Source organism: Chiloscyllium punctatum, chromosome 17, assembly GCF_047496795.1.
Source record: "Chiloscyllium punctatum isolate Juve2018m chromosome 17, sChiPun1.3, whole genome shotgun sequence".
Taxonomy (NCBI): domain Eukaryota; kingdom Metazoa; phylum Chordata; class Chondrichthyes; order Orectolobiformes; family Hemiscylliidae; genus Chiloscyllium; species Chiloscyllium punctatum.
Genome location: NC_092755.1, coordinates 76,616,967 through 76,631,368, shown reverse-complemented (window position 1 = coordinate 76,631,368; position 14,402 = coordinate 76,616,967). Strand labels below are relative to the sequence as shown.

The following is a 14,402-nucleotide window of genomic DNA, read 5'->3' as shown; positions in this document are numbered from 1 at the left end:
GGGAGTGAGCAGGCCCCAGGGGCAGGTTTGGGAGTAAACAGGTACTGGCGGCTGGTTTGGGAGTGAATACGACCCAGGGGCAGGTTTGGGAGTATGCAGGTACCGGTGGCTGGTTTGGGATTGAGCAGGTACCAGTGGCTGGTTTGGGAGTGAGCTGGTACCGGTGGCTGGTTTGGGAGTGAGCTGGTAACGGTGGCTGGTTTGGGAGTGAGCAGGTACCGGTGGCTGGTTTGGGAGTGAGCTGGTACCGGAGGCTGGTTTGGGAGTGAGCTGGTAACGGAGGCTGGTTTGGGAGTGAGCTGGTAACGGAGGCTGGTTTGGGAGTGAGCTGGTACCGGTGGCTGGTTTGGGAGTGAGCAGGTACCGGTGGCTGGTTTGGGAGTGAGCTGGTAACGGTGGCTGGTTTGGGAGTGAGCTGGTAACGGTGGCTGGTTTGGGAGTGAGCTGGTAACAGTGGCTGGTTTGGGAGTGAGCAGGTACCGGTGGCTGGTTTGGGAGTGAGCTGGTACCGGAGGCTGGTTTGGGAGTGAGCTGGTAACGATGGCTGGTTTGGGAGTGAGCAGGTACCGGTGGCTGGTTTGGGAGTGAGCTGGTACCGGAGGCTGGTTTGGGTCAGGGTCTGTTATGCGGACACCACTCACACACCTGATTCAGCTGGAGGGGCTGCAGTCTCCTCAGGGTCAGCCTCACTGGTCACAGAGTGGGTTATTCTCCCCTTGCGCCGGCCTTGGCTATTGGCTGTCTGACGACCTTTGGAAACGGAAACTTCCTTTTCTTCATTCTCCTCTGCTGAAGTGTCACTTTTATCCTTCTCCTTTTCACTGAGGGAAGCACAAAGTGGTAATTGTTTCATGTGTTTTCCTGCACCTGCTACAAGACTTGAGATTATAATTGCTGACTGACTCTTTTCCCTCAGAACTCAGGAAAGCAGCTCCCACACTGTTTAAATATCATGGAGTCTTCTGTTTAATATTTTCCACACTGGAGCCCAAGAATATTTTCGAATTCCACAGTGTGATGTGGGAGAGTAATTCATAAACATTTCAATTTTAATATGGCCATTCCATTGAAAGTGATGGAGAAACTCAGCAAGTCTGTGGGTAGAGAAACAGAGTGCATGGAAAAGGAGACAGGCTCACTCGAAACCCGCCAGTGTACACAGGAGCAGCAGCTTGCAGTCATAATCATAGAGATGTACAGCATGGAAACGGACACTTCAGTCTGACTCTTCCATGCCGACCAGATATCCTAAATTAATCTGGTCCTATTTGCTAGCACTTGGCCCATATCCCCCTATTCATGTCCCCATCAGATGCCTTTTAAATGGTGCGATTGTACCAGCCTCCACCACTTCCTCTGGCAGCTCATTCCTAGTCTCTGTACTTTCACACCACCCTCTGCATGAAGAAGTTGCCCCTTAGGTCTCTTATATCTTTCCCTTCTCACCCTAAACCTATGCCCTCTAGTTCTGGACTCCCGACCCCAAGGAAAAGACTTTGTCTACTTACCCTATCCATGTTCCTCATGATTTTATAAACCTCTATAAGGTCACCCCTCAGCCTCTGACGGTCCAGGGAAAACAGCCCCTGTTCAGCCTCTCCCTGCAGCTCAAATCCTCCAACCCTGGCAACGTCCTTGTAAATCTTTTCTGAACCCTTTTAAGTTTCACAACATCCTTGCGGTAGGAAGGAGACCAAAATTGCACGCAATATTCTAACAGTGGTCAAACTAATGTCCTGTACAGACACAACATGACCTCCCAACTCCTGTACTCAATACTCTGACCAACAAAGGAAATTATACTAAATGCCTTCTTCGCTATCCTATCTGCCTGTGATTTCACTTTCAAGGAACTATGAACCTACACTCCAAGACCTCTTTGCTCAGCAACACTTCTGGACCTTACCATTAAGTTTTTTAAGTCCTGCCCTGATTTGCTTTTCCAAAATACAACACCTAATATTTATGCAAATTAAACTCCATCTGCCACTCCTTGGACCACTGGCCTGTCTGATCTAGGTCTCATTGTACTTTGAGGTAACCTTCTTCGCTGTCCAGTACATCTCCAATTTTGGTCTCATCTGCAAACTTACTAACTGCACCTCCTATATTCACATCCAAATCATTTACATAAATGATGAAAAGCAGCACTGATCCTTGTGGCACATCACTGGTCACAGGCCTCCAGTCTGTAAAGCAATCCTCCACCACCATACTCTGTCTTCTACCTTCAAGCCAGTCCTGTACTCAAATGGCCAGTTCTCCATGTATTCCAAGTGATCGAACCTGTTTCTCAGATGCTGCCTGACCTGATGGGCTTTTCCAGCACTACACTCTCGAACCTTGTTAACCAGTCTCCCATGAAGAACTCTGTTGAACGCCTTACTGAAGTCCACATAGATCACATCTACCGCTCTGCCCTCATCAATCCTCTTTGTTACTTCTTCAAAAAACTCAGTCAAGTTTGTGAGACATGATTTCCCACGCACAAAGCCATGTTGACTATTCCGAATCAGTCCTTGCCTTTCCAAATACATGTACATCCTGTCCCTCAGGATTCCCTCCAACAGTTTACCCACCACCAATGTCAGGCTCACTGGTCTTTGGTTCCCTGACTTTCCTTACCACCTTTCTTAAACAGTGGCACCGTGTTAGCCGACCTCCAGTCTTTGGGCACCTCACCTGTGGCTATTGATGACACAAATATCTCAACAAGGAGCCCAGCAATCACTTCCCAAGCTTCCCACACAGTTTTAGGGTATACCTGATCAGGTCCTGGGGATTTATCCAGCTTTATTGCATTTCAAGACATCCAGCACTTCCTCCTCTGTAATACAGTCATTTTTTTAGTGTGTCACCATCTATTTCCCCACATTCTATATCTTCCATGTCCTTCTCAACAGTAAAAACTGATGCAAAATACTCGTTTAATATAATCTCCCCCTGCAGTTCCACACATCGGCTGCCTTGCTGATCTTAAAGCGGCCCTATTCTCTCCCTAGATACCTTTTTGTCCTTAATCTATTTATAAAATCCCCTTGGATTCTCCTTAGCCTTATTTGCCAAAGCTATCTCATGTCCCCTTTTTGCCCTCCTGATTTTCCTCTTAAGTATATTCCTACTGCCTTTATACTCTAAGGATTCACCCAATCTCTGCTGTGTATATCTGACATATGCTTCCTTCTTTTTCTTGACCAAAACCTCAATTTCTTGCCTTTCACCCCAACAGGAACATAGTATTCTCTGGACTCTTGTTATCTAATTTTTCAAGGCATCCCATTTACCAGCCATCCCTTTACCTGTGAACATCTGCCTTCAGTCAGCTTTTGAAAGTTCTTGCCTAATACCAGCAAGATTGGCCTTCCTCCAATTTAGAACTTTACCTGTTAGATCCAGTCTATCCTTTCCCATCACTATTTTAAAACTAATAGAATTATGGTCACTGGCCCCAAAGTGCTCCCCCACTGACACCTTAGTCACCTACCCTGCCTTATTTCCCAAGAGTAGGTCAGGTTTTGCACCTTCTCTAGTGGCTACATCCACATAGTGAACAAAAATATGTTCTTGTACATAATTCACAAATTCCTCTCCATTTAAACCCTTAACACTATGGCAATCCCAGTCAATGTTTGGAAAGTTAAAATCCCCTACCATAACCACCCTATTATTCTTACAGATAATTGAAATGTTCTTACAAATTTGTTTCTCAATGTCCTGCTGACTATTGGGGGTGAGAGGGTGCTATAGTACAATCCCAATAAGGTGACATTCCTTTCTTATTTCAGTTCCACTTAAACTTCCCTGGACATATTCCCAGGAATATCCTCCCTAAGTACAGCTGTAATGCTATTCCTTATCAAAAATGCAACTCCCCCTCCTCTCTTGCCCCCTTTCTGTCTTTCCTGTCCTTCCTGTAGCATTTGTATCCTGGAATATTAAGCTGCCATCCCTGAGCCACATCTCTGCAATTGCTCTGATATCCCAGGCCCAGACCTGAGTTCACCTGCCTTCCCTGTTAGGCCTCTTGCACTGAAATAAATGCAGTTTAATTTCTGAGTCCTACCTTGTTCTCTGTTTTGTTCCCGGCTTGAAGTCAAGAACGTGATGAACATAAGAGGCCACAACTGAAGAAACGGATTGGTCAGATTAACACACTGGGGAGTGCGGAGAGTCTGCAAGTCAGACCCAGCATCAGCAGCTGAAGAGATTCTGCTCCTCAATTAGAACGTGTTTCTGTCACTGATTCACATCAGGCATTCAAACTCTGGGAATGAAGGCTGCAGTGAAACCAAAGCCAGGGTGGTGTGGTTTCCACAGATCTGAGGGAATCTTTCGACAGTCAGACAAGTCTCAGATTGCGATCTGATCTCATAATCTGCCCTACCACAGGGTTATTGCAGAAATGACAGCATCTTGTTGGGAAAGCACAGTAGGTCAGGCAGCATCTGAGGAGCAGGAGAATCGATGTTTCAGGCGTAAGCCCTTCATTAGCCCCTCATCATTCAGGCTTGTCCGAAACATCGATTCTCCTGCTCCTTGGATTCTGCCAGACCTGCTGTGCTTTTCCAGCAACACACTCTCGACTCTGATCTCCAGCATCTGCAGTCCTCACTTTCTCCTATGGCAGAACTGGACAGATAATAAAGCGAATTGAATGTTAGTTTTTATAGCTAAAGGAAGGAATATAAAAGGTAAGGAAGTATTGTTGCAACTATACATGGCATTGGTGAGACTGTACCTGGATTATTGTGCATAGTTTTGGTCTCCTTTTTTGAGAAAAGATGTAGTGGCATTGGAGGCATTTCAGAGGAGATTCACTAGATTGATCACAGAGATGAGGGGTTTGTCATATGAAGAGAGATTGAATAGTTCAGGCCTATACTGTATAGCATTTAGAAAAATGAGGGGAGATCAAATTGAGGTATTCAAGATGATAAAAGGTGCTGATGAAATAGACCTGGAATGGATGCTTCCTCTTGTAGGGCATTCTGGGACGAGAGGTCATAGTCTTAGGATGGGGGGGGGTAAATTTAAAACAGAGTTAAGGAGAAACTACTCTTCCCAAAGGGCTGTGAATCTGTGGAATTTGCTACTCTAAAGTGCCGTGGATACTGGGACAGTGAGTAAATTTAAGGAGAAGCTAGACAGGTTTTTAACTGGTTATGGGTTGAAGAGATATGGGGAGAAGGCAGGAAAATGAGGTGAGAAGCATATCAGTCATGATCAAATGGTGGAGCAGACTTGATGGGCCGAACGGCCTCATTCTGCTCCATTGTCTTATGAACAAACGGACAAATATCCAGAGAGCAATTATCTTTGGGCAAACAGCAGATTTAGCAATGGCTGACTTAATGTCTGTGAGAGACAAAACTGTGAGGTATCACAGCAGCAAATACTCAGGAATCTAGAGACCCCCAGATAGGGAGAAACAGGAGAGTACAGAATGCCAGGAATCCCTGAGGGAAGGGGCAGGAATCAAGCATTGACCATCAAGATAGATAGGGCAGGAGGAGTGTGGGAAGCAGGAGTAGGGAGAGGAAGGGGGATGGGGCAGGAGTAAGGGAGAGATGGCACATATGCTTTGGGGAACAGCAATGAAATGTTATATTTGGATGGTGGTCCCTTTAAGAACTCAGTTTCTCTGGGAGTTGATTTCTGGTAAAAAGAAAATTGTTTCCAGAAATGGATCATGTGACCAAACTGCCTGGAAAAAAATAGTTTACAAAGAAGTTAAACAAGAAATTAATTACAGGAGGGACATATTTCCTGTTTGTGGTTCTGTTTTAAAAACTGTGTAGTTTAGACTAAGCAAGCGAACAGCCCCATTGAACAGAATCCAGGTAATATCCTGAGCACTGGCTCAGGGTTTAAACCCTTTTATCACTATAACAACCAGCTGATCATCTGTGACAATCAAACCAAGAAATGAGAGATGGAAAGATACAACATTCCAGAGTTAAAGAATACGAGACAAAGGAGATTCTGACCTGAGGTGACTGAACACTGACGATGCCAGTGTTGAGTGGGGAGTGTACGGGCTGAGGGTGGCCACGGGAGTGTACGCTTGTCCAATGGTGATGAGGTTCAAAGGGAAAGCAGAACCAGAAGTGGTCAGTCTGAAATATCTCAGGCCTTTAGGCTTGTAGTTTCCAGAATGAGGATTTTTGCTCATTGCACTTGTAACATCTTGAATGTAATTAAAATTAGAATCCCGACAATGTGGAAACAGGTCCTTTGGCCCAACAAATCCACACTGACCCTCTGAAAAGTAACCTATACATACTCATTCCCCTTCCATATATTTATCCCCGACTAATGCACCTAACCTACACACCCCTGAACACTATAAGCAATTTAGCCTTGCTAATTCACCTAACCTGCACATCTTTGGACTATAGGAGGAAACTGGAGCACCTGGAGGAAACTCCACAGACACGGGGAAATGTGCAAACTCCACACAGAGAGTTGCGTGAGGCTGGAGTTGGACCCAGGTCCCTGGTGCTGTGAGGCAGCAGTGCTAACCACTGAGCTACCATGTCAAAACAAACTCTTCCAGTGGCTGCATCATCGGTGGTGTATCCGCCAGTGGAAGGAGCCTCAAGGCACCCACATTTGTGACTTGGCCTCCCTGATGGTGTTCCAACTTGTAATTGGATGCATTCAGAACATCACTGAATTCAACCTGAAGCTATGGGCAGCATGGCTTTGACCTCTGAGTTGCCCTAGCAAGGTTTTGTGGTCTGTTATTAGTACAAATTTACATCAGTGAAGGTACTGGTGGATCTTTCTCACACCAAAGATGACCGCCAAACCTTCCTTCTCTATCTGGGTGCATCTGCACTCTGTATCAGCCAAAGTCCAGGAAACAAATGCACTTGGGCGTATCTCTCCATTGGGCCATCTGTGAGCCAACACTACCCCGATACCCTATGGGGAGGCATCGCACGTCAGCACCAGATCGCACTTGGGATACCTTCGATGCTGATAGCTGCATCTTCACTTCCCTAAAGGCCATGTCTTGGCTAGGAGACCATTTCTAAGGTTGCCCCATTTTTCAATAGCAGATCTAAGGGTGCCAGGATGGAAGCCAGGTTATGTTTGAACTGTCTGTAATAATTCACCAAGGAACTTCCAAGGAAAGTTATAAGCTCTGAGACAGACCCGAGAGCCGGGAACCTTTGATCACCCTCACTTTATCTCCCAAAGGGTATTTTTCCCTTCTAAGGAATACATCTGCCTGGGAGAAACATCTAAGGACTAAGTTCTCTAAGTTCTCTTCATTGGTCTTCCCTGTCATTAGCACGTCATCCAGATAAATGGCAACCTTGTAAAATGTTCTCCATCATTCGCTGAAAGGTAGCACTGACTGATTATACCCCAAATGACAGTGTTGTATATTGGTACAAATCCTTATGGGTATTAATTGTAGCATACGTCTGGGAATCCTCATCTAACCACAATTGCAAGTACACATGGCTCATGTCCAGCTTCATGAAGGACTGCCCCACCTGCCAGTTTTGCGTATAAATCCTCTGCGAGGGATTTTATCTAGCTGCAGGAAGCAGTTTACCATTTGTTTAGAATCCCTACAAAGGCTACTTGAGCCATTGGGCTTCACAATCAGTATGACTGGTGCTGCTCAATGCACAAACTGCACTGGTTTGATGTTTCCTTTGCTTTCCAGCTTTTTGCCTCTGCTTTTGCATTAGGCAGGCCTTGTAAAATCACAGAATCGTTTCCTGGTCAACATGCAAGGTGGTCTTGGCTCCTTTGATAGTTCCTAGACTTTCTTGAAAAACCTTTGGGTATTTAATTTGGATTCCATCAAGGATGGCCCAACACTGTAGTTGACAGGGTCCTCAGTTAGATTCACCCTTTCCTACACTTCGCCCTCACCCCCTCTCTTCCCTCCCACAATAGTGAGAGGGTCCCCCTTGTCCTCGGCTCCCATCCCACCCACATCCACATCCAGACGATATTTACCCGTCAGTGCTGCCACCTCCAGTGGGATGCCACCACCAGACATATTCCCCTCCCCTCCCTTGTCAGCCTTCCACAATACTGCTCCCTCTGGACACCCTGATCTACTCCTCCATCACTCCCAACAGTCCCCCACAGCCCACCTTCATCTGCATATGCAGAAGGTGTAATACCTGTCTGTTTACTTCCACTCTCTTCAATATCCAAAGCTCCAGAAATACTGTAGACACTGGAGGAGTTCCAATGGACTAGAGGGTAGCTAATGTAACCCCACTCTCTTAAAAAGGAGGGAGAGTGAAAATGGGGAATTGTAGGCTAGCTTGCATGACATCAGTATTAGGGAGAATGCTGGAGTCAGTTATTAAAGATATAATAACTGAGCATTTGGAAAGCAGTGACGGAATCAGTCCAAGTCAGCATGGATTCACTAAAGGGAAATCATGCTTGACAAATCTTCGGGAATTTTTTGAGGATGTGACCCATACAGTGGACAAGGGTGAATCAGTAGATGTTGTGACTCCGGACTTTCAAAAGGCTTTTAACAAGGTTCCACACAAGAGATTAATTGGGAAAATTAAAGGTCATGGTATTGGAGGTAAGGTATTGACATGGATAGAGAACTGGTTGGCAGACAGGAAGTTGAGAGTTGGAATAAACGGCTCCTTTTCAGAGTGGCAGGCAGTGAGGAGGGTTCAGCACTGGGACCCCAGCTGTTCACAATATACATCAACGATTTGAACGAAGGAATTTAATGCCATACCTCCAAATTTACAGATGGCAAGAAGCTGGGTGGCAGTGTGTGCTGTGAGGAGGATGCTAAGAGGCTACAGGGTGACTTGGACAGACTGGCGGAGTGGGCAAATACTTGGCAATAAAATAATGCGGATAAATGTTATGCATTTTGGTCGCAAAACTAGGAAGACCGATTATTATCTGAACGGTGGCAGTTTAGGACAAGGTGAGATAAAACAAGTCCTGTGTGTCATGGTGGAACAGTCGCTGAAGGTTGGCATGTAGGTGCAGCAAGCAGTGGGGAAAGCTAATGGCATGCTGGCCTTCATAGTGAGAGGATTTTAGTATAGGAGTAGGAATCTCTTGCTGCAGTTATACAGGGCCTTGGTGAGACCACAGCTTGAGTCTTGTGTGCAGTTTTGGCCCCCTCGTCTGCAGAAGAACATTGCTGCTATTGAGTGAGTCCAGTGAAGGCTCACCAGACTGATTCCCGGGATGGCAGGACTGACATGAGGAAAGACTGGATCAACTGAGCTTGTACTGACTGGAATTTAGAAGAATGATTGGTGGGGGGGGGGTTCTCATAGAAATATATAAAATCGTGATGGCACTGGACAGACTAGATGTGGGAAGAATGTTCCTGATGTTGGGGAAGTCCAGAACAAGGGATCACAGTCTAAGAATAAGGGGTAGACCATTCAGGAGTCATAGAGGTGTACAGCAGGAAACAGACCTTTCGGTCCAACTCATCCATGCTGACCAGATATCCTAATCTAGTCTAGTCCTATACTTCGCTCATTTCCATCTAAACCCTTCCTATTCATATACCCATCCAGATGCCTTTTAAATGTTGCAATTGTACCAGCCTCCACATCCTCTTGCAGCTCATTCCATACATGCACCACCCTCTGTATGGAAAAGTTGCCCCTTGGGTCTCTTTTATATCTTTCCCCTCTCACTCAAAACCAATGCCCCTCTAGTTCTGCACTCCCCGATGCCAGGGAAAAGACTTTGTCTATTTATCCTGTCCATGCCCCTCACAATTCTGTAAACCTCTATAAGATCACCCCTCAGCCTCTGACGGTCCAGGGAAAACAGCCCCAGCCTGTTCAGCCTCTCCCTATAGCTCAAATCCTCCAACCCTGACAACATCCTTGTAAATCTTTTCTGAACCCTTTCAAGTTTCACAACATCTTTCCGATAGGAAGGAGACCAGAATTGCACGCAATATTCCAAAAGTGGCCTAACCAATGTCCTGTACACCCACAACATGACCTCCCAACTCCTGTACTCAGTACTCTGACCAATAAAGGAAAGCATACCCAACTCCTTCTTCACTATCCTATCTACCTGTGACTCCACTTTCAAGGAGCTATGAACCTGCACTTACTCAGAGAGGTTGTGAATCTGTGGAATTCTTTTCCATAGGAAGCTATTGGGGCCAGTTGATTAGATACATTCAAGAGGGAGCTGAAGGTTAGCCTTGTGGCTAAAGGGATCAAGGGGTACGGAGAACAAGTGGGAGTGGGATACTGAGCTTGCATGCACCGTGGCTCAGTGGTTAGCACTGCTGCCTCACAGCGCCAGGGATTCGGGTTCAATTCCCACCTCAGGCGACTGACTGTGTGGAGTTTGCACATTCTCCAAGGCCCACAGACCAAAGATGTGCAGGTCAGGTGAATTGGCCATGCTAAATTACTCATAGTGTTAGGTACATTAGTCAGGGGTAAATGTAGGGGAATGGGTCTGGTTGGATTGCTCTCCGGAGGGTCGGTGTGGACTTGTTGGGCTGAAGGGCCTATTTCCATACTGCAGGAAATCTAATCTAATTTAATCCTATTGAGTGGTGTTAGAGGTGTGAAGGGCCAAATGGCATACCCCGCATCTATTTTCTACGTTCCTATACCTTCCAGGTGAAGCAGTAATTTACCTGTATTTCACTCAATCCAGTCTACTGTTTTCACTGCTCACAATACTGTTTCCTCTACATTGGAGAGACAATGCTCTGCAGAACGCCTGCTCTTTTTGCAAAAGTGATTCCAGGCTTCCAGGTGCCTGCTGCTTCAACACATCACGCTGTATTCCCAAGGCAACATTTCTGTCAGGGTCCTACTGCAGTGCTGCAGTGAGCCTCACGATGAGCTGGAAGAACCCCCTGTGTCTCACTTTCCACTTGAGGACTCTGCAGCCACTAGGACTCAACATCAAATTCAATAAAACTTTACAGCCCAATTCCATTTTTTTTAAACCACCCAGACCCAGTCCTGTCAGGGCATGGGTTGCTTTTTGTACAGATTTCTCATTCTCTTGTTCTCTCAGCCCTCATCATCACTTATTCAACTTTTCATCTGTCCTGGCCTGCTATCACCAATACCCTAGTCTCTCTCCCTTTCATCTCTCTCTCTCTCTCTGGGTTTTGTCTGGCCCAACCCTAGTCTTCAGCATAAATACCACTTTTTCTGGGTTGCTATCAATTCTTGTGAAGTGTCACCAGACTCAAAACATTAACTCTACTTCCCCTCCACAGATGCTTCCAGACCTGTTAAGTTTCTCCAGTAATTTCATGTCGTTGTTTCAGATCTCCAGATTAATCAGAGTAACTGGTTGGCCAGTGCAGTGCCATTACCACTCCTCCCTATAATCAGGGTTTATTAGACCAGCCAGATCCAAGAACACATTCCCAGAAGCATTTCTAACTGACAGAGTCTGTCTCTGAACTAAGACAGAATAATGAAACCTGTCCACTCACCTCATTAGTTCCTCTTTGCTGGCCTCAGTGTCCTTTTCTCTGTGATCTTCTCTCTGCTCTTTCTCAAGCTCTTTGTCTTTATCTGCTCTGTGTTCCTGAATGTTTCTGCTCATTTGTTGCTGCTAGAAATAAGATGTTGTTGAAATGTCAAACATGGATATTTAGGGATTTTCCACAAACTGAACATGTTAATGTCTCAGAGTGAGGCGAAGGCAGAGACAAAGGCCAAACCTGGGAGCAGGCTCATCCCAGTTACTGATTGAGCCAAAAGCCCTCAAGGTTCTCACCAGATGATTATGATTTCACCTCAGGACCACAATTCAGCTCTGTATTTACTAAATGGCCATTTTCATGAACAGAATAAAACTGGAAAATCTCGATCTGATTGAGGGATCATGTGTGGTCAGCGCTGACTAAATCACTGGCCAGGCTGTGAGAACCCACTGGATCACTCTGTTTTCAGGAGCATCAGGATCTCATCTAATCACAGAATGCCTGGGAGTCCCAAAAGGCCATATTCCCAGGGAATGTTCATTTTGAAATGAGACCTGGGAATTTTGAAATGGACAGGTTTTGATTCCAGGGAGATGAACAGATTTGAATACCATGAAACTAAGATTACATAAATCCAGTGACTTCTGATTGCAAATAATTGTTTATATTGACGACGTTTCGCATTATATCCAAATCACAACAATCCAATTCTGAAGAAGGCTATTGAACTCAAAAGGCCCCCCCTCCATAGATGCTGCTAGAACCTGCCAAATTTCTCCAAATCTTTATGTTTGCCATAATACAGAGCTTGCAACTATATAGAGTTTGTGGTTTGTCTGATCAGAAACTTGGAGTGTCTGGGCTTTTCTCATTGCTCCCGTCACATTTTTGAATTTTCTGTACTTTCCAAATTAAATTTTCTTCATGTAAAACACTCATTAGAAAAAACAGCAGCTCCTCAAATAAACATTCTGTTTTGTAAAGTCCCAAACCTTCGAAAAGCAGTGTTAACTGAAAGATACACAATTCTCGAAGACATATGGCTGATGGAGTGTTTCAACATGAATGTTCTTCACTGCAAGGAACACCAGCAGGCAAACATTGTAATCATCCCCCTCCTCCCAGCACAACCTACTCCCTCTTACTCCCAAAGGAACCCCAATCAGAGAGGGAGGAGGGAGACAGTGTGGGGAGGGAGGAAGGAGAGCGCGTGGGGAGGGAGGAGGGAAAGACTGTGGTGGGGAGAAGAGGGAGAGAGCATTGGGATGGGGGGAGAAGAGACACATATCAGAAGCCCCACGTCTCTTTTCCCAATCCTATCAGCAGTATCAACACTTTCTCCCTCAGCACATCCCCGCCACTCTTCCCGCACACACGCTTCCTGAAGAAGGGCTTCGGCTCGAAACGTCAATTTTCCTGCTCCTCGGATGCTGCTTGACTTGCTGTGCTTTTCTAGCACCACACTCTCAACCCCACAATTGCATAAATGCTGCCCTCTCCACACTTCACATCAGCTTTGATGAAGAATCATCTAGACTTGAAACGTTAGCTTGCTCTCTCTCCATGGATGCTGACCCGTTGTGATCTCCAGCATTTTTTGTTTTCAGTACAAATTCCTGCATCTGCAGTAACTTGCGCCTCCCAGACTGAAAGGATCCAAGTTCACTCACAGCTTCCCCAGGTAGGAAGCTGGCTGGAATGGGTGGAGTATTTAATGATGGTCCTTTTCCTAACAATTCTGTTCAGACAGACAAGGAGAAATTCCTAGTCAGGATCCTGGCAATGAGCACGCCCTGAAAGTGATGATAATGATTGAAGGACCTTGTGTAAAGTGGTGACTGGAGGAACTGTTTAGAGGTGATGATGAGACCATTATATTTTTGGGAAAGGTGGAGTGACAGTGAAAAACTGGAATAGGTGATGGAGATATTTACAAGTTGGACAAAGATGTGGAACTCAACAGAGAGTAAGGTCAGTGAGACCAGCAGGGCTTTGTGCACTGAGTGAGCTGGGCCAGGAGTGAGGAGAGGGTAGAGACACAGTGGCAACTCCAGGAGGTTCCTCAGCAAGTGGCTGCAAACAGCAGCAGCTCAGACTGTTACCAGGCGAAGAGATGAGCTATGGAAGGGACTTTAAAGCATGAACCAAACACAGTGGGTGGAATCGCCCAGGGTCTGAACAAGGTGGTCTCTGGTGGGACATGAGGCAGAATCAGGTGAAGAGTGTTATGAGGTTCCTGTCCAGATTGTCTCGCTCTGTCTCTTTTCCCAAGCACCATGGTGAGGGAATTCATGAGGCAGCAGCAGCAGCAGCAAGATGGGCAGCATCTGAGAAGCTGTCTGACCTGCTGTGTCTTTCCATACTCTCAACTCTGATCTCCAGCATCTCCAGTCCTCACTTTCTCCTCCCAGCAGCAAGATGTCAACTGATGGTCATTACTGATTATTAAACACGTTGTTTATACACAATTCACCTCATTAATACACACCTTAACAATCTCACCAAAAACAAGCTAGACATCAGGAGACATCAACTAGGAAACTTCTGGTCAATTCAGCTCCTCAATTTTTCTGAATGATCTCCATGTGGGAACCATCTCAGGGCATGCTCCAGAGGCACCAGCCACACATATTTTACATGAACAGACATTTACATCTGATACTGTGCAGCTTCTAAGATTCCTCAGTTCACATCTTCAATTCACCTGTAAGTCACTACTGCTCTTCAATGTTGCATCAGTAACTTTCACTGTAATACTGCTACAAAGACACAATGCAACCAGATCGTGGATTGGACCAGGCTGCATCTCCAGGTATTTCACTTGCCACCATAGCATTCACTCACTCTGAGCCTTCTTGGATGATGGGGGGACTCCAGGTCTAATAGTTCAGCAGCAGGGGCAGAAGCCTTTGCAAATTATTCTCTGGCTGTGATCAGTTCACAGATG

General features: G+C 45.8%; 1 protein-coding gene across 9 annotated transcripts in view; it reads right to left on the bottom strand.

Annotated features, from left to right (window-relative positions):
- Nucleotides 1-14,402, bottom strand: part of ncor2 (nuclear receptor corepressor 2) — a 244,980-nt gene that overhangs the window by 107,621 nt on the left and 122,957 nt on the right. For 7 of the 9 annotated variants that reach the window (XM_072587584.1, XM_072587583.1, XM_072587588.1 and 4 more), the window contains 2 exons: nucleotides 11,462-11,583; nucleotides 646-821 (listed from right to left, as the gene is read on the bottom strand). In XM_072587584.1, the coding sequence (XP_072443685.1) occupies nucleotides 646-821; nucleotides 11,462-11,583 (298 nt within the window). The remainder of the gene's footprint in view (nucleotides 1-645; nucleotides 822-11,461; nucleotides 11,584-14,402) is intronic. The other 2 variants (XM_072587589.1, XM_072587590.1) reach the window with 1 other exon arrangement.